Source organism: Podarcis raffonei, chromosome 6, assembly GCF_027172205.1.
Source record: "Podarcis raffonei isolate rPodRaf1 chromosome 6, rPodRaf1.pri, whole genome shotgun sequence".
In the NCBI taxonomy this organism is placed as follows: Eukaryota; Metazoa; Chordata; class Lepidosauria; order Squamata; family Lacertidae; genus Podarcis; species Podarcis raffonei.
Genome location: NC_070607.1, coordinates 58,621,266 through 58,648,607, shown reverse-complemented (window position 1 = coordinate 58,648,607; position 27,342 = coordinate 58,621,266). Strand labels below are relative to the sequence as shown.

The 27,342-nt window shown below is 41.6% G+C and overlaps 1 protein-coding gene across 33 annotated transcripts in view; it reads right to left on the bottom strand.

The window, feature by feature from the left end:
• The window catches only part of NFASC (neurofascin), a 180,941-nt gene that overhangs the window by 92,813 nt on the left and 60,786 nt on the right, over positions 1–27,342 (bottom strand). For 29 of the 33 annotated variants that reach the window (XR_008331129.1, XM_053393248.1, XM_053393246.1 and 26 more), the window contains 6 exons: positions 13,557–13,744; positions 8,069–8,086; positions 3,535–3,640; positions 2,730–2,929; positions 1,420–1,542; positions 259–429 (listed from right to left, as the gene is read on the bottom strand). Coding sequence is in view for 31 of the 33 variants with exons in the window: in XM_053393248.1 (XP_053249223.1) it covers positions 259–429; positions 1,420–1,542; positions 2,730–2,929; positions 3,535–3,640; positions 8,069–8,086; positions 13,557–13,650 (712 nt within the window). In the remaining 2 variants the exon portion in view is untranslated. Of the gene's footprint in view, positions 1–258; positions 430–1,419; positions 1,543–2,729; positions 2,930–3,534; positions 3,641–8,068; positions 8,087–13,556; positions 13,745–27,342 lie in introns of those variants that run through there. The other 4 variants (XM_053393255.1, XM_053393251.1, XM_053393271.1 and 1 more) reach the window with 2 other exon arrangements.

The following is a 27,342-nucleotide window of genomic DNA, read 5'->3' as shown; positions in this document are numbered from 1 at the left end:
GCTGTCTTCAAAATGCATTTTGAACCTCCAAAATCCATGTAAGCTGTCTTGATCTTCTTGGAGGAAGGACAGAGCACCAATGTGTTAAATAAAGCATTTTCACACCTCTAAGAACATGTAGTAAAAGCCCCTCTCATAACTCAGGGAATGTTACAAAAACTGCCATGTTTGTAAGGAGATGGTTTCTCTGACCGTCGCCAACACAGCAGGGATTGTGCTCATGAAGTTCCAGCCAAGCTGATCATAGTAAATACTTACTGGTCATGACTTTGAGGGTATAAGGATTTTTCTGCTGGATGGTGTGGGTGAAGGCAAAGCGAGCATTACAGCTGTAGTCAGTCAGGGCATCCTCCTGCATGACATTGGAGAAATACAAGTCACCATTCTGTCCTTGGGAGACACGCTTGTCTTGGTGGATTGACTCCATGGCTGTAAGAAAGAACAATAAATTTTATTGGAACTCACTGCTCTGCACCTTTGTAATGGATAGAACTAGTGGCAATTATCTACTAGCCCCAGCAACCTGGAAAATACATAAATTGATTACTTCCAGCTAGCATTGGACAGCAGAACTCAATTCAAGACATTTCTGATAGTCCAAGCTAGGTACTTCAAATTCTTACTATGGGTGAAAAGCAACACAAAGAACCAATTTTGCTTACTTGCTTAGTTAACAGAACTGTTATGCCACCTGCCAGTAGGACAGTTTTCCACGCAGTTCCCCAAAGGATAATAGAAACAATAAAATCGTATCACAATATGAGTGTTCAGCAACACACATGAGAAAATCCACATAGCTCGCTGCTATAAAGACTAGTTACTTTGTAAATATGACCAGCCGACACAGTCAGTTTACCCCATGCACATGCAGTCCACATGGAAAAGGAAATATTTAGATTGAGAACGTAGGTCTCAAATTTATTATGCAAACCAGCTCTTTCCAAGAGCTGCAGCCAGGGACATCCCAACAGCAGAGCAATGAGAGTAATAGCTTAGAACAGCATTTTTAAGGGCATTAAGGAAGCAGTGTGCAATATGAGAAGTGCATCTCAGAATCCTCTTCGATACTTAATGAGATCCTGGGGTGAGCTCTGGAGGAGTATAACCCCGCTGAGGTCGTGGGCTATCTCTGGCTGAAGCTCCATCTTCTTTTGTATATTAACAAGCAGCAGATATTGAATGTACCACAACCAGATTCTTTTCGTTTCAGTCTTGACAACATGAGAGTGTGGAAAGGCAGAAAAGCTCACTCCTTTGCAGTTGTGCCATAATACTACCAAGCCCCATGAATGGTCAGTATAGACGAGGGAAACAGTAGCATCACCGAGATCAGCCTAAACCATTACACTCATGTCCTGTTAGGGAACCCTCTTCGTTTCCAAGCACAGTTCTAGCCTGCTAGCCAGTGTGAAGACTTACAGCTGCTCATCCAGAAGATAGCTGGAGGCGGCAGTCCAGGAGGGGGATTGCATGCCAAGATAAGATGAGCACCTTCATGAACCTCTTGAATGTCTAAGTTTTCCTTTGGCCACAAGGGAGACTCTGCAAATAAAAATGTCACAAAAGAAATTACATGCATACATCAAAAGGTACATGGTGCTAATTTTTGAAACTGCTCCATAGAGGAGTCACCATCCCATCGTGCTTTCCTCACTTTATCTGGCTCTGCCGTCTAAAGCAGAGGTGGAGAACCTTTTCCTTTCCAAGTGCTGCATAACCTTCTGGGAGCTGCATGCCAATGGTGGGTGGGACTAAAACCATAGTCACACCCCTTTCACACACAGGGATACATATCCCAACACAAGATCCATCCACATTATTTAATCCTCTTCACCTTTTGTCAATACCAAAATTTATTCCAACTTTATACTAGCCTATACTTTACACTGCTCTGGCTTATGCAATATTAATTTTCTACTAAGATATCACTTAAATGCAGATTTTGGCTTTCTCAGAGAAACAACTGTGGAATAATTTAAGTCTTGAACTATTAAACCACTTTTGGTGTCCAGAAAAATTATGATTGTCAAGAATAAGATATATACTTCCTTGGTACCTAGCAGAGAGTCTCCTTCAGAATCTCACCCATGGATCACCCCTGAAAAATCCTAGTATAAAGGATGTGTGTTTTTTTTTTTAAAAAAGTCAACCTTTGAAGAAAGCGAGCAGAAACATTACTCTTGACCAATAAGGAAATTTGTGAGTAACTTGGGAACAAGCAGGGTGGTAGTGACTTAGGTGTTATAAATAACAAATTACAGAACAGCAACGAAGATAAAGCACTGATTCTCTGAGTTGCTGTGATGGAAGGTGACTTCTGCAATTTTGTAAAGTGGAACCTCGGACCATGAACATAATCCGTTCCGGGAGATCGTTTGACTTCTGAAACGATCTGAGTTCTGAGGTGTGGCTTCCTATTGGCTGACAGCTGGTTTTTGCACAGCAGAAGCCACGTCAGACATTTGTGTTCTGAGGAACGTTTGAAAACCGGAGCACTTACCTCCAGGTTTTCGGCATTCGAGAGCTGAAACATTCAAGAACAGAGTTGTTCGAGTTCCTAGGTTCCACTGTATTAATTTTGAACGCTTTTTAGCTAGACACTGGAACTAGACTCTAACAGACTACACATTAACAATTATCAAATACAAAAAGCCCTTGCAAACACAAATGACACAGTGTATAAGGTTCTAAAATAATAAGGTTTCTAATAGTGTCATAATTATACTCACTTGAAACCTGCAGAAAGATTTTGTTGGAGATGGCTGTCCCCAAGTCATTCCGAGCAAAACACTGAAATTCCCCTTCATAATCTTCTGGCCTGCCACCACTACGGAAGTCAACATCCAGTGTACCTGATGACCAATGTCTCATGCTTACTCTTGGGTCCTTTGCAACATTGAAGAACTTTCCATTTCGCGTCCATAAAAATCTATAAAAATAGTTACATCAAAGAGACAATTACCTTCTTTGCACAGGAAGAGCTTTATCCAATACTGCATGGTTTACATGTTATTTTGGATCCACCAACCCTTAATGCATTCATGAGTTGTATTTCTCTATTCTACTTTCTAGGATAAGCCTAATGCAAATATATTAGCATATTTTCCTTGTTATCGGTATGGGAGAGGAAATAAAGTGGTCAAATAATTTACACAGAATAGCCATCAGGTGGCATTTGCAAGTCATTTCTTGCAAGGCATCCAGTTACCAGGGCAATAACAAAACTTTTATGATACAAACTCCTCTAAACTGCTCCAGAGATAATTTGCTATGGGTATTCTGACAGTGGTCCAATACATGCAATTTAATGAATGACATCTGAGCCATTCAACAAAAAACCCTTGCATTCAAGAGACGGTGCATGCTTACACTCACCATGAAAGGCTGCCAGAATAGCAGTGCTATTCTGACCCACAGTCAGGTGTGGGCTTAGCCATTGCTTTGATTATAAGCACCTGTTTTGTTATACCACTCTGAGCTCCACAATGAATGGGTGGAATTCAAACCTAACAAATAAAATAGAACTGCACTCACGTGGGAGTGGGGTTCCCTTTTGCTTCGCACTCAATGAAGATGTTGTCCCTCGGATCTACAATATAATCCTTCACAGACTGCTTTGTAATAGTAGGGGGTTGAGGCACTGTAAAGTATACGCAAGAGGGACAGAGAAAGAGAGAATAAATAGGAGGCAAAGAAAGACATTCTCACTTATTGCCATTTGAAACAGCAAATTAATAAGAGCAAGTGCTCTTTCCAACATTATCCATGCCTCTTGTTTTTTTGTTTTGTTTTACAAACAAAGACCCTTTACAAATTGAAGTATGAACTCCACAGTCCATATATTCTAAAGAAATGCAAGGTTGTCGTATTTGCAGCACATCATCAGTTCTCTATGCACTGTTTTTGCCTTCCTGCTTGTGAAAGGCAAGGAGCACAATCCACCGATGTTTCTAGCCTGCAAGCCCTATCAAAATGAAATGAGCTGAGCAAAGGCGATCTTCTCAGTGGCTTGCACCCAAGGTCAGATTAAAATGGAAGCTGCTATTGTTATTTAATTATTCCTATCACACCATTCATCACAAGATCCATGGGCGGGTACTGATTAACTGAACTACAAAAACAGACAAAGCACATTAAAAGCAGAAATCACAATTCAATAAAAAGCACATTCCATCTTTTCACACTACAATACAGAGTAGATACTTTAAATATTCAGAAAGCACAGAGAAAGAGAAATATTTCCAACAGGCACAGAAGATGCACAATGGCAGTGCTAGCCACATTTCAGGTGGAGGATGTTCTATAGCCACAATGTCATTGCCAAAATTAGCTATCGGATAAGACATAGACCCATGAATGTCAGTAGATGATGGTATTACAAGAGAGGCCCCAGAAAATCTCGGAGTATGGGCAGGTCATAGAGGGAGAGATGGTCCTACAGGAAACCAGGTCCTAAGGCATTCAGAACTTTTTATGTCAACACCATAGCCTCAAATTGGGCTTGGTAGTAAATAGACAGCCAGTACAGATCATTGTGATCTGATGCAATATAGTCTTAAGCAGTCAAAACCCATGAGTGGCTGTGATTTGCATCAGCAGCAATCTCTGAACAGTCTCCAAGGGCATCCCTACATAGAACACATCAGAAACAGCTATAGTAGGTGAACTGGCCACAGCTGGATAAAGGCACTCCATGCCAATGAGACTATTTGGGTCTCTTGTGGCATGGAACAATCAAGAACCTCCTTCCTCGACTCAAATACTTCCCTAAGACAGTGGCTTGTACAGACTATATTTTCGAGCCTCTACCTTCCTTTGTAGGTGAAAGTATTTTTCCTGATGCAAAGCCATACATTCGAACTTCTCACAGTTTAAATTGGAACACCATTTCCTCTGCATGACTGAATGGAGCTAGAGGTTCTAGGGGTTCTCCTAACCCTTTGGAGCTGATTTTGGGAGGCCATGAGCTGCGCACAGTGGGAGGGGGAAATGTTCAATTGTGCAAGCATAAATCCTTCCACTGGTGGGACACATTAGTTGGATACAGCCCAGAGTCTGGCAGCCTGACAGCATGGACTGACAGCATGGACATTTTACTCTTTTCCCCAGTATATGCATATTTAAAAAAACATTGTTTGGTTGGACAACTACATTGCAAAATTCAGAAAAACATGGATTTTGAAGGATAGCTGTGTTTCAGCTTGCATATTGTTTTGAAAGTGTGAATTTGATAGATTTGGCTTTATATGAGAACTGAACTCAATTCTCCCCATCCTTAGTGATGGCTGACATCACTGAATTCAGACATCCAACAGACTTCCAAAGGGTTTGCTGTTACCACCAATCAGCTGATCAGTACTGACAGCGAGTCCCCTTGCACTTTTGACAGATGTGTAACTCCAATTTAAACCATAGTTTAATGAGACATATGAACTGGGCCAATGAGTGCCATTTCTGGCAAGCAACTTAAAGAGACTATTCCTCTTCTCTGCCCACATTTAAAGCCGCGCACTTCTTAGAATCCAGTACTAAGAATTTGTCAAAAATGTATAACTTGCTGCTGAAATGGAATACACAAGATGAAATGGTTAAATCAACTATGATTAAATGGGCTCAGGACATTGGTCATAATATTTTGTTCGCTGACTGGGAAAAGTTGTGGACCACCGGGATGAAATTCACGGCATGTAATGCCTTAAGAGAAAATATAATGAAAATGATTTATAGGTGGTACATAACCCCAGTCAAGCTTGCAAAGATCTACCACTTGCCTGACAATAAATGTTGGAAATGTAAGGAAAAGGAAGGTACATTTTTTCACCTCTGGTGGACGTGCCCGAGGATTAAGGCATTCTGGGAAATGATTTATAATGAACTGAAAAAGGTATTTAAATATACCTTTCCTAAGAAACCAGAGGCCTTTCTCTTGGGCATTGTCGGCCAAGGGGTGTTAAAGACAGATATAACTTTTTTTATGTATGCTACAACAGCAGCTAGAATACTCATTGCAAAGTACTGGAAGACACAGGATCTACCCACACTGGAAGAATGGCAGATGAAGGTGATGGACTACATGGGCTTGGCAGAAATGACGAGCAGAATCCGAAACCAGGGAAAAGAAGCGGCGGAAGAAGAATGGAAAAAGTTTAAGGACTATTTAAAGAAATATTACAAAATTAATGACAGTTAGAATGATGTTGGACTAAAGTAAATGGTTACTATTAGTAATGGTTAAGACAAGGAGAATAAGGATGATTAGCTTAAATTTATAGCAAAATAAGGGAAGATTTGCTGAACAATTGATTAGAATTTGGAATACAGAAACGGGAGGCATGAGGAAGTCGAAGAAGAAAGGTTTAAGAAATTAGGACATGAAATGGTACTTGTTTCTTGTTTTGTTTTTGTCTTTTGTTTGTTTATGTATGTTTTGTTTGTATGAATATAAAAATTGTTTAATAAAAATATTATAAAAAAAAAAATAAAGCCGCGCACTTCTTCCTGCAAAATCCATCCAAGGCTACTTGGCTGGATAACTTTCAGGTGTAAACTGGGACAGAAGACTAGCAATCTGTTGCAGAAAATGAGTTCTAGAAAAGCATGAGATGACTAGTGGTTACAGCCAGATGTACCAATGTTGGTCTGCATTTACTGTTGATCTGCCCCTTCTCCTGCAACCTGCTGAGTCGCAGCAACAATTTCCTTTCTGCACGCAGACAAGTCTTTGCAAGATCAAGTGCAACAACAGAGGCTGCAGAAATCAGCAAAGAAATTTTTCAGTATCTAATATCAGTGAACAGGCACACTGATAGCAAAGTACTGCATAACAGACTTGCCATTATGACTAGGTTATGTTACCAGACAAAGCCATACCAGGACCTACAAACTCTATATGCCAATGCCCCACAATGTGGTGCTCCCAAATTGCTTGATCTTCACATAATTATCATCTGATAATTCAAGTATGGGAAGAGAAGAATCAGGACAGGAAAGAAACAACCACAGAAAAACAAGAACATGCAGATGGAGTCAAGGAGGTCATCGCAAGAGAGTACCATACACCCGCATCTGAATCCACATGTCATCTGCAAATATATGTAAGACGCCACAAAGTAAGTTCATCCACTTAGTAGAGTAGAGCTCAATAAGAAGGTTTGGCTCCTAGAATCACACCTGGAAAACCTGTCACCAAAGCTACTATGATGCACCATCTCCATATGTATGCATATGACAGCAGAGAACTAGGATAGGTAAGCTGCAATGGAGCACTGCTGCTCTTACCAGTTGTGGTGTATTGGAGGGGGAACATGGGAATGCAGCTCAGTGAGTCCCCCCCCCCAAGTAGGAGTAATTATGTTATTGGCTTGGCTTGGTGTTAAGTCTAGCCTGCTGCCTTGGAACAAGCCACAGTATTCTATTTCTCCTGAGGTTTTCTCTCCCCAGTGACCATTATATAATATATTTTCAGACTGCCAATGGCTTTAATAAGCTTTCCTCCCTCACACACACTCCTCTACCTCACACTGAGTTCAAAAGGAAACCCAAATCACTCATAAGAATTGGGGATGTTGGGGAAGATGACTGTCTATATAGTTAAGTCAATATAAAAGCTTCATTCAAACGGTTTTGTATCTTACCTGTATTTGATGTTAATGTAGCAAGTACCATATACTAAAATAACAAAGTTTCCTTAGTTTGGTTAGAACAGGCTTCCTCAAACTCAGCCCTCCAGATGTTTTTGGCCTACAACTCCCATGATCCCTAGCTAGTGGGACCAGTGGTCAGGGATGATGGGAATTGTAGTCTCAAAACATTTGGAGGGCCGAGTTTGAGGAAGCCTGGGTTAGAATATGATACAGCTTTTCTATGTTACCATCCAAGTGCTGAATATCAAGCTTCAAAAAGTCAGACTCCAGTGTTTAGTGCTATTTACCATGCAAGTAATGCCCATCCTATGGCCCCATTTCTGCTATGTACATGGTTACTATGCACAGTGGTCCTGCGTTCTCTCCCCCCCCCCAAGAAGAGACAGCTGCTTTGGAGAAAAAACAAGTCAGTAAGTAAGACTTACATGTATCTTGAATACTTGCTGTTAGTTCCAAGGTGTAAGCGTATTTTTAAAAAAGAAAGAGAGAGGAAGGGTTAGTCTAACACATTTTAGATCTAGTATGTATATATAGCTATCTAAAAAAGTTAAATTGAAAACTTAGCGTTTTAAGGACGGCAATGATTAGCTTATGTCTAGTACTCCGAGCTCCTGTAAAAAGTTACATAAAACATCAACAAAAGTGTAAAGAGAAATTCATAGGTTACAGTTAATGCCTCAAGACCACAAAGGCAATTCAAGACTTTTAATAGGTAGTTCCGTGTCACTCCAGATGGTTTTGGACCACTAGTCTCATCATCTCAGACCATGCATTGTACCAGCTGTGGCTGATGGGAGATGGGCTAGAGGGCCACAGGTTCCTCTTCTTGTTTTAAAGGACGGACAAAAGCCTCAGACAAGATCTACTTCCAGTTTATTGAGAGTGGCTTAAGCATGTGAAAGACCAGGCTGAGGGTTAGCCCACAGGTTCAAAAATTATTTCCATATGATGTGGCCAACACCATCCTCAGTTACATGTATGCCTCTGGTCCCTTGGAGAATTTAAAGTATGGCCTGCTTGTCGGTAGCTATTTCCACAATCTCTGTAACATTTTTTTTGACACAACAATTAAAGTGGGAAGTTGTATATGGAGATACTAATGATACATATTCCATACAGATAGGGAGACTTCATGAGGAATCACTTTGGTCCATGCGAACCAGACCAGACAACATTAGAAATCTGGAGCTAGCCTACTTGTGAGGTTAACCATGCCATTTAGACCTCCACAAATCATTTAAAAACTCTAAACAGCAACCATGAAGTGGGGGGGGGGAATCAGGATTGGGAGCATGGAACCAACACATTCTTTCCCTGCTATAGTCCCACTAAAAATAAAGAGTGTCTGCTCCCTCTCTCCCACTGAAACCAATGGCCAAAGAACCCCTTGGTTTATCTTTTGAACGGTTTCCACTTCTTACCTACTTGAGTATGGTAAAGATGTGAAGTGGATCACGCCTACTGTCCCTACAATGATGTTACTGGCCCCACCCTAAGATGTCTGAACATTAGCTGAAATATATTAGTTATTCTTATTCTTATCCTCTTCTTTTTTTAATCAATTACCCATCCATGAGATTGGTAATTCTCTAATTCTATGGCAACTAAGTTTCCCTAGGAGTCTCCAGTTTATGTAAGTATATCTGTTGGGTTCTCCCTCCATACATATTTGCCAACAGCTCCCAAAAATCTAAAGAAGGTGAAGCAAGGGTTTCTCATGCAGACGTCTATGTTTATCATCAGCCTCTTCTTAAGAATCCCTTTGTCTGAATGCAGATGATGCTCAAGTTTGATTCAATATATTTTCAGCTGCCTCTCCAACATCATCAAGGGGAAGTTTGCTGGCTAAACAACTCAGAATTCAAATCTGATACCCTGGCTTCACTGGTGGACATTTGCTCTAACTCACCCCTGCACCTGTAGAAACCACTAATCTCTATGAAAGAGGGAGGGCTTGAGGGTCTGGGTTCAAAGGGAAAAGAGAGCTCATTTGTGTGGAGAGTCATCAATTTGCAAACTTATCATAAACCCAGAGCAGCTGTAGCTATTTATGCACCACCTGCTCGATTTAGTAAAACCTGAAACCTTTCAAGTTCACAAATAGGAGTGATGAATTAATTAGCTGAGCCTCTGCCACAAACAATGGGCAGGCACCAGAGGGCTAAGGGAGACAGAGCACTTTGCTGTGTTCAATAAAAGGAAGATTAAAAATCCAATTCCCCAGCAGCTTAAAGAAGGGAAAAGGGACTCTAGAGCCTGATGCATGCAAAAGGGAAAGAAAACCTTTGAAATGGGCCCAGCTGGGTGAGGCAGATGTATTCCAGATCCCTTAATGTTTTCCTTTGATTTGGGGCACCCCACTTTTCTGTATCATCCTGTTACAAGGTCCTGTGTTGAGCAACACTACTTTGAAGTAGGCAATACTTCAAAACATTTGTCAAACCATCTCACCAAAAGGATATGCACTGCATCCACCCCAATATCTGCTGCCTAGTAGGATTGCTCAGCTGTCAAAAAGCACAAGTTGAAATGAAGTGAAAGTCTAAGCATAATTACGCAGAGGATGTCCCAATGAGCTCTCTAGTAAACATACTTAAGACTGCAGCCTTTGAACTGAAAATGTTCTTTAGGGAAAGGGGTAGACTAGGGACACCACTTCATATACATTTTCAACACAGGCCAAGAGAGGCCATGTGCGTGTTACATAAGAGGCACAGGAGGATGGCATCTGAACATTGCTCCTTGTATGTGTGACACATATTTATCATGCAACAGCCCCAACACAGCAAATGGAAAGCCGTAAAACTGACATAAACGGCACATAAAACTGTACTGCAGTTACATAACTTCCAACAAAGAGCTAATCTTATACATCTCCTGCCCCAAGAGGACTATTATTGGAATTAAGTGATAATAGACGGAAGGTGCTTTAGAAATGCAAAAGTTTGTTTAAAAGCAAGCAAGCTTTAGAACAAGTACCGAGTGTGCCTTTTTTCTCTTTTCTAAGGTCGTATTACACTCATTCTTCCATTCAAAGGGAGGGGGGGAACCTGTGACCAGTAAGAAGTTCTCAATCTCTCTCTCTTTAGAAAGTACTTGTATTTGATTCGACTGCCCCTGTGTTCCTTTTCCGAGACTCGCCTATCGGAACAAGTAGTGAGTTTTTGATTAAGTGTAACCAGAAGCAATCAAAGCTTGTGCCCCAAATAAAATTATTAGCGCCCTCATCATCAAACTCAGTGTCAGTTAGGCCTGGGGAGCCTTCACCTTTGCCCTTCCCTATGTCGCTGGACTACAATGCCCACCATCCCTGACAATTAGCCATGCTGTCAGAGGCTAATGGGAGTTAAGAGTTCAATTACATTTGGAGGGTCATGGGTTCCCCACCTCTGAGTTAGACAATGACAAAGAGACCTTTTAACAAAATCTGCATTATATTAAACCAACAAGGTTCTAGCGGTGCAATCTGATGCAAGTTTGCTGGGAAGAACGTTCCACTGTGTTCTCTCATAGGGAAGCGTGCATAACTAAGATTGTAGTGTCTTCATTCAGTACCAGGTCCCAGTGACTAAAATTATGTGATTGACTCTGAAACAATATTGGTATGAAAGTTCCATTAAAATTTCTCCTTTGGGGTGTTTGCTTAGCTCTGTTTGAGCTGAGATACTTTCTCTGCTAATGCAACAGAGCTTTGTCTATTATTATTATTTAAATTTTTTATTAATATTTTCTTTGGTTACCAAAATACATACGTTGTCTCAATTTTCATAAAGTCCTTTCTATAGATCAGACACATCCGATGTGAGACTTGAAAGTTGTATACAGTATAAGGTTGGGGAGAAGAGACGTATGGAGAGAACTCCGTTTCTTTAAACCAGCTTCCTGCTAAAGCAGTTTTTGCTAATTCAGTTATCTTAAGCATGGCCATGACACCCACTGCTAACTAATGCCAGGGTGGGTACCCATGCTTAGAACTCTTCTTTTACAGTTCCTGTGAAGAATAGGGATGTACAACAGATGCTTCCAACCAGTTTAAAACAATAGCAAAACAAAACTTCTATCACATGATGCAGCAGCCTTGTTGAAATTTTGCTGAGCTTTGTGTTATCCATGCATAGTAAACAAAAGAAAAAAGATACTGAAATGAACAATCATTAAATGCAACCAATTCTCATGAATGCAAATAGTATTGCTTAGACTCAGAAACCTAAAGGCAAATATGTGTTCTTTCAAAATGTTTAAACTATACATTTCCACTCAATATTCACAAAAACTCTGGTGATTCATACCTCTTCAAATCTTTTTTTCTTTTTATTTGTACTTTAAGTTTTTTAACTGAAACATTTTTAATGTTTAAACATTTCAATGTTTCAGGTACAAATAATAATAATAAAAGACTTTAGGAGATATGAATCACCAGAGTTTTCATGATTGCTGAAATTTCACAATAAGGATGCTGGGCAGGTGTAAATGTCTGTATACAATGTATACAGGAAATGTATACAAGGTCATATGTAAGAGGTCCTTATACTATCAGGTAAACTGGTAAAGCATACAGTACATATAGGCAAGCAAGCATATACTGTATATGACTTAGGGGAAATTCAGATCCCTTAGTCCAAATATCAGGTAAAGGGTGCTGACCACACCAGCTTTTACTGTTTCTGAGATGAGATGAAGGTGAGTTAGGAGCCTATTTTCATGCCAGGAATTCATGAGTCTCTGACTCCAAACACCATATGAAAGTAGGATTAATTCAGTGTGATTTGAACTCAGAAAGTAAACCACAGTTACCAGGTTCAGCTACAACAGCATGTAGTTATCACATGGTAGGGGCCAGATGTTCTTTTTGAATCATCCCCTTTGGAGAAGAACCATAGCTCAGTAGGAAAACATGCAGATAGTCCCAGGTTGAGTCCTAGACATCTCCAGGGAGGGCTGAAACCTTAGATAAACTGCTGTGAGTTACTGCACCCAATACTGGGATAGATGGACCAATGATTTGATTCCATATAAGGCAGCTATGTTCCTAGTAGGAGTCAAGATTAGAACATAAAGCAATCCCAGACAAGAGCTTCAAAGCTCCTGAGATCTACTTTTCTAGGTCAAATAATAAAAAGAAATAGAGGCTGCAGTACATTGGTCTGAAAATGGCTTTTCCATTCATATTGAAAGGAGCTTGGGTGTTTTTTTCTCTTTACTGGAATAGTTTGGTAGCCATTCCACTAATAACCATTTAAACCAGCAGTAACAGCCATGTTACTGCTGCTAGTACAAAAAGAGAGATGATCTATTTACATGACCAAGAAGACTACAACCGAACATTATGGCCAGGCACCCAGCTATTAGTTGCCTTTCTGGCTGGACAATCATAAACACATAATGAGCTGAAATGAAAATAAAACCATCCTCCCAACACATAGAAAACAGATTGGGCCATGGAACGAAACCATCAGGCAATATGGACATCTGAAATGTTCTTTGAATATGTCATGTGTCCTGGGTCCATTTTACATTCTGTGAATTTGCCTTTATATCTTTTGTGTTACCTCCTTCCCCTCCAAGCAGCTGAATATAAATATAGTCTAGTTCAAGTTACAGAGTCTGTTTTTTTTTACCCAGTTATGTGCTTCCAAGGACATTTGTCATGAAAGCTTGACTATCTTCAAAGATAGAGCAAAAAAAGTCAGGGCAAACATCCAGTCTTTTCTCTAACCAATGAATTGAGTAACTCCCCAGGGCAGCTTTCCTCAACCTATTATTGGGACTACATTATGGTGTGCCCAATAGTCAGAGATGATGGGACTTGTAGCTCAGCAACATTTGAAGACCTCAGGTTGGGGACAGCTGTCCCAGAGATGGAACTGAGAAAGTAAATAAATAAATAAATGAATAAACAATCAGTGGACTTACGATCCCGAGGGACTTCAATGGCTCTGATGAGGTGATGAAAGTATAAAGCGAGCACCACTCCCGTATAGGTTAGGAGATATCTTTGCATTACCATTTTGAATATTTGGCTAAGATCCTACGTCCCCAGTTTCCTCCAACAAGGCAAAGTGGTGTCTTACTACCGTAGTGCAGCAGGATAATATGATTTACTGTAAAAAGAAAAGAAAATGATTTAATGACATGCAACTAAGATTCATACACACTGTATTCATCTTTCTTAAAAAAATATTTGGAGGAAGACTGCAAAAGGCAAGCAAATTCCAGATTTCATTTAGCCTTTTGTATCCTGGTAACTAAGAAGAGGGTCACACGAAGGATTAAGCCACTTTCCCCCTGACTTTTTCACAGAAAGTCTATTCAGTTCTAATAGACTGGGTAAATTTCAGTATGAAACTCTTCATATTTACTAGCTCTACATGACACCTTATTTAGAGGAAAAAATAAATACATAAAATGTTAAAATTCAGAATTGTAAATGTAGTTTATGCCCCAGATTCTTTTACAACTAACACTCAACATTCTGTGGCTTCTGAGAATGCTCAGCCCTTTAAAAAACCAACATAGATACAGTGGTGCCTCGCAAGACGAAATTAATTCGTTCCGCAAGTTTTTTCTTCTTGCGAGTTTTTCGTCTTGCGAAGCACGGTTTCCCATAGGAGTGCATTGAAAATCAATCAATGCGTTCCTAGGGAAACCGCCTTCAGACCAGGTCCGGGGACAGTCTGTCCCCCGACCTCTTCTGAAGGCTGGGGGGGGGGCAAGGACTTCTCCGCTGTCCCGGGGGGATCTGAAAATGCTGGCGGGCGGCAGCGAACGCTTCGCTGCCGCCCGTCAGCATTTTAAAAGCTCCCGGGACAGCGGAGACTTCTCCGCTGTCCCGGGGCGATCTGAAAATGCTGGCAGGCGGCGGCGAACGTTTCGCTGCCGCCCGCCAGCATTTTAAAAGCTCCCGGGACAGCGGAGACTTCTCCGCTGTACCGGGGCGATCTGAAAATGCTGGCGGGCGGCAGCGCAGCGTTCGCTGCCGCCGGCCAGCATTTTCAGATCGACCCGGGACAGCGGAGAAGTCTCTGCTGTCCGGGGGCTTTTAAAATGCTGGCGGGCGGCAGCGCAGCCTTCGCTGCCGCCCGCCAGCATGTTCAGATCGCCCCGGGACAGCGGAGAAGTCTCCGCTGTCCGGGGGCTTTTAAAATGCTGGCGGGCGGCAGCGCAGCCTTCGCTGCCGCCCGCCAGCATTTTCAGATCGCCCTGGGACAGCGGAGAAGTCTCCGCTGTCCGGGGGCTTTTAAAATGCTGGCGGGCGGCAGCGCAGCGTTTGCTGCCGCCCGCCAGCATTTTCAGATCGCCCGGGACAGCGGAGAAGTCTCCGCTGTCCCGGGAAGGCAGGCGGGGGGAGCAAAGACTTTTGCCCCCCGCCGGCCTTCAGAAGAGGTCCAGGACCTCTTCTGAAGGCCGGCAGTGGGCCAAAGTCTTTGCTCCCCCCCACCTGCCTTCAAAAGCCATCGGGATAGCGGAGAAACGCGCTGCACTTCTCCGCTATCCCGGGAAGGCAGGCGGGGGGGGAGCAAAGACTTTTGCCCCCCGCCGGCCTTCAGAAGAGGTCCAGGACCTCTTCTGAAGGCCGGCGGAGATTTCCCTATGGGCTTTCTTCTTGCGAAGCAAGCCCATAGGGAAATTCGTTTTGCGAAGCACCTCCAAAACGGAAAACTCTTTCGTCTTGCGAGTTTTTCGTTTAGCGAGGCGTTCGTCTTGCGAGGCACCACTGTATACTTTTTGTACTTCTACAAATCTTTCCCCACAAATATGCTGATACTTTCCTTTTGTTCCTGTTTCAGTTCTAGTCCTGTCAACAAACCCCAGTGGTGATTGCATTGCTATTAGAGGGAGTGATAAAGAGGGCTGACACCCACCCACACAAACACATATACACACCCACACACAGACCCACCCCCACCCCACAGTCTTACACACACAGTTAAAAGCATGCACCTCCTATCCATTGTGTCCTGTACCCTTGAGCTGGTTGACAGTATACTGTAATAATAACTACAGTATTTGTAATTACTATTGTACTAAACAATAGTACTGACTTCAGCATTCTGCAACAGCATATGCTACCAGGTCAATTGTCACTTTTGTATTTACTGAGAAAATGATGCTCAGATGCAACTTCTCTTAGTGAGGAAGCTTTCCACCTTTTAACTCAACTTTCCAGATAGCCTGAGATAGGAAAGGTGAAAAGGATTTCCTAGAGTAGGGGAGGGAATAGGGAGTGTTCAGAAAGAGACACAGAATCACCTTTCTTCTGCTTAACCTTCAATTTGTGTAGAAGTTTTGTTTGTATGTTCTGTCTTATCTCACTGGCGGCAGGGGTGTAGGAAGGGGGGGCGGGCCGCCCCAGGTGCCATCATGGAGGGGTGTGTGTGACAAATTATCAAGGAACAATTACTGCCCTACTAGGGTGGTTAAAAAAAACCCAAAACTTTTTTTTTAAATGCCTGCTCTGAAGGTCTTATCTTACTACACTAGGGATTATATAGCTATATCTGAAATTTAATGCATATCAGTTAATATCTTGACCCTCCTCGATGAAAATAGCTGTTTACTTGGCCGTTTTCCTATGTTGTGAAAGTGGAATTTTCAATTCAGTGGAGCTGGGTCAAGATATTAACTGGTATGCATGAAATTTCAGATATAGTTATATAATCCCTAATTTAGTAAGATAAAACCTTTGGAGCAGGCATTTTTTAAAAAAGTTTTTTATGCCCTACCCTCCACTGGGTTTCCCGGGTCCTGGAAAGTTGGCCTATGTGAAGAAAATGAGACTAGGCTGAGTAGATTAGGTCTTGCCTTCGCCCCGCCCCCTGCACGCAGCCCACTTTTCCTGATTTTACTGCTGTGGTGTTTTTTTGTTTTGGTAAATCACTTTGCAGGTTTTTAAAAATAAATTTTATTAAAATAAACAAACAATAAATATAAATAAAATAACACAAGCCAAAACACAACCCATCCTGTAGGTTTAAGTATCTGTCCATTGTCGCCTACTTATTATCAGAGGCCCAGAATCTGCATTCCTTTGTAAGAAAATATGAAATAACGTAAAACCATTTTTGCAGCCAAAAATATAATCAATGTTTTTTTGGGGAGTGACAAGAAATTTTCCGCACCAGGTACCACCTGACCTGATCTTCCTACGCCTCTGACTGGTGGAAGTCAGCCATTGTCCACTTAGATCTTGGAAGTGACTTCTGTGTACACACACAATGATACAGAACATAGTGCTTTTTTAAATTCATGAAAATAACACCGCTTTTGTCAATGGGAAAGAGACTAAGGGAGAACAGCACAGACCAGTTTGTAAGACACAGACTCCATCTGTTCTACTGAAGTCTTATTCTGAAAGACTGAGATGCCCAGCCACCATCACTCTGGTGTTAGCATATCGAACTTCCCAGTACCTCTGAGAAAAGAGAGGAATGCTATTACCACAATCATGAAAAATGTACAAGAAACTAGTGATATTAAATAATAGCTCAGAAATTCTTGCAGGGGTGCAGCTGCTACATGATTCAGAATGCTGAAGTGGTGGTTTTTAAAAATGTTAAAACCTGCTTTCTTCTTGCCTCCTGAGAGCCAAATTTCAACAAGGATCCAACACATGGTTCATGCATGCAATATCTTCTGCTCAAACAATAGTGCTTTAAGAGACTGAAGGAAAAAAACAATAATAAAGAACTGGAAAATATTCCCTTGGTCATTAAAGATATGTCTGCCTGACAGCTTGCCATGTTCTTCCTTATTGCTATAAGATCTGTTCAGGAATTGAGTAGGTGCCCTGGGAAATCTCAGGCATCCTTTATCCTATACTCAAGTATTCTTAAAACAAAAAATTTTTTTCCTTCCAGTAGCACCTTAAAGACCAACTAAGTTAGTTCTTGGTATGAGCTTTCGTGTGCATGCACACTTCTTCATCTGCCTTTCTGTAACTCAAGTATACTTTATACCCCTATACTCAAAGCAGAAAAGCTGTTTGCTGGTCCCCTGCAAAGCATGATCACAGAACTAGAAAAAACAAGCTGAAGCACACTACGTGTGTGCACTGCACCAATTAGATATTCTGGAACACCACATTCATCTAATCCCCTAAATGAGGAATATAGGAAGCTGCCTTATACTGAGTCAGAGCTTTGGTCTATTTAGCTCATCATTGTTCACTGACTGACAATGGCTCTCTGATGCAACAATGGCAAATTGATGGGTTCGGTGGCAGGCAGCAAAGGAAGGAAATGGGTGCAGGTGGTGCTGTGGGTTAAACCACAGAGCCTAGGGCTTGCCGATCAGAAGGTCGGTGGTTCGAATCCCCATGACGGGGTGAGCTCCCATTGCTCGGTCCCTGCTCCTGCCAACCTAGCAGTTTGAAAGCACATCAAAGTGCAAGTAGATAAATAGGTACCACTCCAGTGGGAATGTAAATGGCGTTTCCGTGCGCTGCTCTGGTTTGCCAGAAGTGGCTTAGTCATGCTGGCCACATGACCCGGAAGCTGTATGCCGGCTCCCTCAACCAATAAAGCGAGATGAGCGCCGCAACCCCAGAGTCATCCAAAACTGGACCTAATGGTCAGGGGTCCCTTTACATTTACCGTACTTACAACAACATGCAACAATCTATTTCAGTGTGCAGTGCTCCTGTTCAGGATTCTAGCCAACCAGTCCTGTCTTCTATTGGGCATTGCCAACATTCATTGAATTTCGGAAATTCAAGGTAACATATACACAATTATGGATCTAATTTTGAAGTAAATACAATCATACTTAATGAACATTATAAATTATAAATCATTTCACCAGCTAATATAATTCATTGTGTTGTTATCAAATTAAATATCAAGTGCTTACATGCGGGGGATTCTAGACTTCATACGCTTTAAACTTACCTTCCAGTGCTAGATTGCTAATCTCTAGCACAATGACTGAGTGAAATAACCAAGATGGTTACAAAACAGACATCCCATGACAATTTCAGGCTGAGAAACATTCTGACAAGTCTTGAATTAACACGCACACCCGTCGCTCTGGTAATGTGAATTTAAAGGCAATACAAATGGGGATAAATCACTCAGTTTCAAAAAACCAAAAACCTGCTTCCCAAAACTACTACAATAACTCATCAGAGCTTGCCTCATCCCTGATTTACAGTTTATCTTGAATAGAACTATAAATATCTGGCTTCCATTTAGATATGCAGACACATTAGCTCATATCTAAAATAAAAACAAAGCTGTATGAGAAAGCATCCCCAGACTTGTCTTTCTACTCTGTGTCCTTGTCAGAGTTTACAGTTGTTGCACATGGACAATGGTGCAAGAGGAAACTATTGGTAAGGCAAGGAAACCCCAGTTTCATGAAATATAAATAAGCAGCAGTTTTGGAGGCAGCTCATCAATGCAAATAGCAAATATAAGAACATGAAGGCATCATTGCACTGGTAATAGTTCATTTAAACAGCAATTTTGTCAAGGATGTTTTAAGAACATATTGAATAGTTTGGACTAAATTGGAGGAAACCCTTGATGACGATGTATACATACTGGCCCAAGGAGATGGCGATGAGTAATTAACAGACTGCCACTTGAAATGCTCTTTTGTATATATCAGAGCTTATCTTGTACAACAGGGAAAAATATATTCTACAGCTGCAGAGAATGGCAGATGACCTTCTCTTTGCTTCTGCAGTATGACCCATTGGTTAATTCACAATTATTCCCCACCACCTCTCCATAATATGCAGGGAAGGGACCAAGAAATGCCCTTATTGAATTTGGGTAATGACGTCTACATTCTCAGTCCTTCCCGTGTACCAAAGAAGAGGAATTTAGCAAGGGAATAACACAATTTTCCTGGGATAGTAAAAGTAGCACCAGCAGTTTACAAGCAAGATGATAGCCATGATTGCTGATTCATGGCCCTGTTGTATTTTAACTGAAGACAATAGCTGGACTAGGTGAAGAAAAAGCCTAGTTCCTGGAGAATAAATGAACAACTGTTTGCTGCTTACAAACATAACCAGAGAGGAATATGGACTTCAACATCAACAAGCAATAAAATATAGCCAAATATATAAGCACATTAAATCATTCCCAAGCATGTCTCTTATTCTGCTTGTAAACCACTAAAGCCTGCAAGTTCATTATGGAAAGAATTCAAGTTTCTAAGGCCTCATTAGATCACCTGGTTTAAAGACCATCTCACAACTGGAAGAATCCACCCTCATAACACATCAGTGACAGATTTTAGGCCCTCCCCCACTTCCTTCCTTAGCAGCCTAAGGCTCTGTTGTATTGTCTCTCTTCATTTCTCTGTGTATTCTGGGAGACGGGGGGGGGGGGGGAGAGAGACCTGGTTGCAGCAGGAGTGGGAGACTCCCTGGATTCTTCAGTAGCCTGCCTCATCCTGTCTCCTGCCCTGCTCCTCTCCTGCCTCTGGGTCTGGACTGCTCTCTGCCCCAGTCTCTTCCTGCTCACTAAACACTGTTGCCTCTTCGGTGTCTAACAGCTCCTCCTCTCAGTCTGCTCCTTCTGACCAGGCATTGCCGTCCCACCACTAATCCCCTGGCTCTGAGCATTTCCCCCTTGAGGGATTCCCCAGCTAGTGCCTCCCACCACTTTTCTGCATGAAAACACACATTGCCGAAGGAATTCGGGAACAGGGTGGTATGTAACAATAGTGTACCAGCAAATGTCTTCGTTATATGCAGGGGTCTTAGATGATGTATGGTAAAACTGGGAGGCTTCCATCAGCCTGCCATGGGTATCAGAGGAGGCAACCACACCAGATGTTTACAAGGCAGCACTTCCATGCCAGTAATGTAGTCTCTATGGTCAGCAGCTGTGACCACCGAAGGGCCCCTGTGTGCTCCTGCCGCCACCATCACCACAGTCAGGTGTGTTGAGTGGTACAGACAGGGAGAGCTGAGGAGCACAGTGGCACCCTTCCCCTCCCTCCAGGTCCTGCTGCACCCCTGTGAGTGGCCAGGCTGCCTCCTCCTCCTGCCCCTGCTCCAGCCCCTCCCCACTCCCTTTCCCAATTGCAGAATTCAGGGCTCCACATGACATAGTGAGAAGCCATGATGGCTTTTCATGACAGTCCCAGCATTTTCAAGACAGTTGGAGGTACTATATAAGTATCATGACTTGTAGTCACTGATGGCCTTATCTGCCACAAAACTTGTCATGTGTCAGGGGATTTGTACAACTGAACCCAGAGGCTCAAGGAAGCCAATGAGCTCCTATAGCAAGCTCATCCATTACAGCTTTGGTTTCTGAGCTAGGTAATCCGAGGCAGTACTCTATATAAGCAAGTCTCATTTGATGCCAAACTAGCACAGAATACCTCCACCACCACAAAAGGGGGTGCATTCTTTCCCCCCCTTACAAAGAGTGTTCTGCTTTTAAACAATTTTTCACAGCTCTTTGCGGAAAGTATGTTTAAAAACCTATTTCAAAAGTTATGGATTGGGGAGAAGGCTAAATGCACAGAGGCAAATGAGCTAATGCTCTGTCCCCCAATCCAGCTGGGTACAGATAAGTGGTTGGGACAGGGCATGAAATGAATTCCAACACTTCTAATCCAAAATCAAAATTCATGAAAATTTGGCACAGCACTACTCAAAACTGGCCAAGCTTACTAGTTTTCAGACTCAAAGAACTCATACAAGGAAGACATGGCAAGACAAAGGCTCACAGCACTTATCTATGGTATGTGGCTTTTTTTCAGCCATGATCTACTCTTTGTTCCGTTTGCAAAATGTGCTGTTAGGCTCTGTTACGGATTAAGCAATGTCCTGCATATAATGCCTATCATTAAAATGCACTGGTAATTTACATATGGAAGCCGGCATCTCTCTCTCTCTCTCTCTCTCTCCTCCTCTCTCTCTCTCTCTCTCCTCTCTCTCTCTCTCTCTCTCTCTCTCTCTCTCTCTCTCTCTCTGTTCCTTCAATCAGTGATATGCTAAATTCAGCATCTTATTCTGGGAATCCAACACTGCGCGCGCACACACACACACACCAGCAAATCCTCTCTGTTTGTCCCAATTTCACCAGTCAGATTAGAGATTAAGAGGGGTGTGATTTTTTTTAGCTTGTGATTCCCCAACGGATGTTCTAAAGATGTTTTCCCAGCTGTCACCAAATATAAATATAACAAAAATAAAAACTTCATGACCATTACTCTTTCTAACACCTGATATACATGTTATCCAGTATTTCATTCTGTTGGACAGGTATGAAACGAGTCATTATTTGCAAAACAAATTTGGGAGAACAGTAAATTTTCTGAACTAATCAGCACTTTGGAAAGTTGCTTACCTGCTCTAGATCCCCTTGTGACCCCTCCACAATCCTAGCTCTGACTGCATTTAAAAAAAAAAAAGTTGGGAGATAAATTCCTGGCACTCACTGACGGCGCAACATAGGACCAAAGGACTAATTGCACATTAACGCTAATGCATTCAATGGGGACCAGCAAATCAGCTTTCGGAGGGAGAAAATTAGAGCAGAGAAGTGGCAAAAAGGGAATCATAACCTATCCCCACCAGCTGTTTTCCCAAAGAAAAACCCCACATGGCTTTTTCAATTTTGAGTAAAAACACAGCTGGCAGTGAAAGGTTACATGGCCCTCCTCCTGGTCTTCCACTCTAAATGACTTTCTCAATTTCCAAAGCTACTTTGAAAATGGTGCCAGGTGCTAGTAATATACCTAAAGAACCATCCAAAGTCCCTATTGCCACAGTTCTGAGGAGCAGTAAAGCCACCGCTGTATCTGCTGCTTGGCCATTCCTGGTGGCAGGAGTGGAAGGTTCAGGGCAGATAGATAGATTAGGCCTGATCGCTGCATAAGCTCCAGGCTGGCACAGCAACTAGGCCCAGATTGGGTTCAACGCTGGTAGGGTGTGACAGTGGCTTAGGACGCAGTGGTTCTCAAGCCAGCTCAACCCTGCCCCACTTTTGGAACACCATGTTTCAGGGCTTCCTGCTGGGCTCTGCTGAAAGGGATAGTGCTGGCGGATCGTATACCTGCACTCATGTTCAATGGGCAGAAGGGAGAAATCTGCACCAATGGAGTGACACTTGTATCACTCTGATGATGCTGCCTGGCAGAACACACACACACACACACACACACACACACACGAGAGAGAGAGAGAGAGAGAGAGAGAGAGAGAGAGAGAGAAGGTGTGTGTGGATTGCAGCCTCAAACAGTTCCCAAGAGTCAACTTGATGGTGTCTTGTGAAAAGCTAAGTAACAAAGGAGATAGACCATGGTAATTGATATACTGCATGGGAATTAGAAACTACATTAAGAAGGCAAGTCAGTTTCAAAATGAATGGTATTCACTGTATGATAAAAATGAAAGACAGAAGCTATCAACCTACAGGCAATGCCATTCATATTTTTGCAAACATGTTAACAGAGTAAACAAGATCCAAATGCAATCTCTCCAAATGTAAGAAATCTCAGTGCCTGACAGCTCCACTGACATCTTTTTATGAGCGGGCAACTCACCGTTTTCCTAGAAGCAATTTGCTGCCATACTTGTGCGAGTGGGTGGTTTGCAGTCAGGAGACACACATAGTGCTGTTTGCCCACAGCTGTACATCAGATCAGAACACAGCCCACGCTGTCCCGACCTTTTCTGTCCCTGAGACTGAGATTCCACCCACACTCTTACTAATGCAAAAACGAAAGGGTTTAACAGAGAAACGCACAGAGATGCTGACAGTGATATAACTGTGATTTATTAAATGCATGACTAATTCCCCCCCCCCCAGGTTTATCAGTAACAAGAACATTATTTGTTGTCACCAAGCTAGCTTTGTAGATAAAAAGAATTGCATGTGGGTTCCAGGTAACAGGTGTTATAGTGGAGTTCCACTAGATGCTGGCTTCAAATGAGGGTGAAAATATATAGCTGTTTTAAGAAGTGCATAAACATAATGGCATTTTCCACACATAACACTATGTTTAAACATCCACAATCAATCCAGGAGACTAGCCATAGTCTGTTTTCTGGCAGCAAACCACCAGTGTAAAGCCATGAGCTGCTGCTGGCTAATAAACCATGGCTGGTCTTAACTATGGTGTAGTTTTACATCCAAACCGCATAAGTCTTACTTACAAAGCATGGTTTGTTTGCCCACCCTACCTCCGACGTTTGTCAAGTTACAGGTGCGTGAGGCAAGAGCAAGTGGAATAAAAACCAAGTGTGGGGAATCAAGCCGTGTTTTGCTTGTTTGTTTGCACTCATGGTTTGTTTAACAAACCACAATTTAAAGGCTACCTGGATATGGTATCTCTTTCAAAAATTCCACATCTCGTGATTCAGCACAGGTCAAAAAATACAAAAAGAAATTCACACAAAAAATAAGAGTAATGCCAAAATGGATAGTCTGTGCCGATGGGACAACTGGGGAGGTCAAAGGAGGTCTGTTGATATGCTTAAGATCCAGCTTTCCCTATCTCTAGTATAGCTCTGCCTCCTTATTTTGAGTCTACAATATTATGTAGTGAGTGTGCTATTTTCTCAGGTTCTCTTGAATGTCTCAAGCCCTGACACTGCCCTTTTGCCATTTCAAAATGTCATTTTTTTAAAAATACTCTAATTATTCATGTTAATATATGCCATTTTAGTCAAGTTTTCAGAGTCAAGGTACATTGACCCCTTTTATTATCACTGTGTTAAGTGGCTGCCTTCAGGCTACCCCAAGAGAGTGTCAGGGAGAAAGAAAGACAGGGCGATTTCACACAGCAGGCCAGCAAGCTGCTAAAAGCAAGCATGATGGGTACAGGCCAGATGCAGAATCAAACAAACCCTGAACAGAAATTTCACTGTGTTGTTTTATGCCTTGTGATGATGCATATTACATGCTTCTTTGCATTTAGATTGCATATTGCAGTGCTTAATAGTATGTAATGCTCCAGGATGAGAATTCAATCTTACATCTATGTCTGATTGAAAAGGGCAGATAAAGAAGGATTAAGTATTGCCAGTCAAAAGCATTGCCAAAATAAAAATCTCTAGAATCAAGACTGAGCGGTAAAAATATCTTTATCTAGACAGGGCTATTTACACACACACTTACCATGTGTGTGCACTAGGGTGGGAGGAAGGGGTAGTCTTCATTAACACATCTCTTTTTTTTTTTATAAAATTTTTATTGGCTTTTCAACATATATTATAAGACATTACAAACAACAAACACAAACAAACAAACATATAAACATGTATAATTTCATGAATTTTTTTCTTGTACCCAATTTCAATGACTTCCCCATGCCTCCCTTTTCTGCATCCCTATTTTAAACTTCTTCAGCAACCCCTGATCTAAATTACTTATAAATTCCTTTCTTTAACCCTTTTCTTTCCTCTTGTCCAATCATTTATCGCTGCAAATCTGCTGTGCTTTACCCATGACATTTTAACACTCACTAATTTTGCAACAATTTTTAAGATAAAATTTAAATTTCTTCCAATCTTCTTCCACCGTCTCTTTCCCTTGGTCACGGATTCTGCCCGTCATCTCTGCCAGTCCCATGTAGTCAATCACCTTCGTCTGCCACTCTTCCAGTGTGGGTAATTCTTGTGTCTTCCAATACTTTGCTAGTAGAACTCTTGCTGCTGTTGTAGCATACATAAAAAACGTCCTATCTTTCTTTGACACCAATTGGCCTACCATGCCCAGGAGTAAAGCCTCTGGTTTCTTATGAAAGGTACACTTAAGCACCTTCTTAATTTCATTATAAATCATTTCCCAGAAGACCTTAATCCTTGGGCACGTCCACCAAAGGTGATAGAAAGTACCTTCAGTTTCATTACATTTCCAGCATTTATTATTGGGCAAATGGTAGATTTTTACTAGCTTGACTGGGGTCATGTACCACCTATAAATCATTTTCATAATATTCTCTCTTAGGGCATTACATGCCGTAAACTTCATTCCGGTGGTCCATAACTGTTCCCAGTCAGCAAACATAATATCATGTCCAATATCCTGTGCCCATTTAATCATAGCTGATTTAACCGTTTCATCCTGTGTATTCCATTTCAACAGCAAGTTGTACATTCTTGACAGATTCTTAGTATTGGGTTCTAACAATTCTGTTTCTAACTTTGACTTTTCCACCTGGAAGCCTTCATTAACACATCTCAAAGTACACATTTTAATTTTTTCTTCTGGAATCACTTGTTTTGTACAGTGAAAGTTATAAATACTAAACGAAAAGGCAAATAAGAAACCCAAAGATCTGTTTGGCGGTGCCAATGTTATAAAGCGCAACCACTGATCTATATTGCAATACCATCAGATTTACTGGCAGAAAATCTCCCTGATCTCAGGCAAAGGCCTTTCTCATCTTCGCTAACAGTGATTAATTAGCTATGGTTGCCAGTGCTTGAACCTGCTCTAAATGCCCAGGGCAACTAACTTTTAAGCTGTCTACTCAAATGTTTTGTGGGAAGAAGCCCAAAAGAGCAATGCCATGCCAGCTGTAGTTCCTAGTCATATATACATCATGAGGCATCCTTGTTATGTCACATTTTGTGGGTGAGGTTTGCTGTAGACAAAAATGATTCATGTCAACAGAGGGTTGACATAAGAACGTAAGAACAAGAAGGGACATAAGAACAAATGAAAGAGTGGTATCCAGCTACATAGAACCACTAGCAGAAGGACTTTTGGCTGTGAGAAGGAACTTTCCCTCACTCTCGTCTCCTCATGCACCCCCTAAATCTGTTCTCAGATCACACTATTGGCCCATTCAGTTCAGCATTTGTCCATGCTGGCTAGCAGCAGTGCTCCAGGTCTCTTCCCAAAGGGATCAAACACTATTACTATTGCTTGACTTTGATTTTAAGACTTAGATATTCTTTGTATTACAATTTAATAACCCTTCCACTATCTGTATGCCCTGAGGCACTAAGTTACCAAAGAATAGCTCAAAATTGGAATGTGTTGTTTATCACCAATATTTTCTGCTTAGAGAGTCCAGACATCCCCAGACTGAGTACTCCATCCTTTTTCCTTTTGTGTATATAATGTAATATTTTGCATCTCTACACACTTTAAGGCACACAGTTTATATTTAGTTTTAAATTAATTCATTTCCGGTATCTGTGCGAATAACTACTCTGCTATGTAAATGAGAATCTAAAAGTAAACTTCATCCAAGTACTAATTATAGTCACAATGAAAAATCACACAGTACTAAACTGCATCAATGTACAAAAATAGCCACAATTATCATGCTTTTAACAAACAGGAAGAATATGTGGCTTTTAAAATGCAGATGGTAAAATTGGGAAGCCCAGTTGATTTCCTTATTATCTCTTTATGCAGAGCTTTCGCTTGTCACATAGTAGCCAACTAAATAAAGGCGTGATTTTGATCACCATTCATAGGCCATAAACTATGGTTAGGGAAATTAGAGCTGCATGCTGGTTTATGCAGCTCAATCACTCTATATGTACTTCCTTCCTAGATGGGAGAAAGAAACTACAGAGCAGCTGACTTAGCATTATATGCAAACCAGCACATGGTTTGTTTCTTTCCAAACAAATCATGACCAGAAACCAAGGGCTGTTCTTGGCTTCCCTCTTGTGGTTTGTTTGGAGAGAAACAAACCATAAGTACTGTTTTGCCTGTAATTCTTTGTCTTGTGGTTTTTGTCTCTGCTCTGGAAGGAGGGAAGGGAT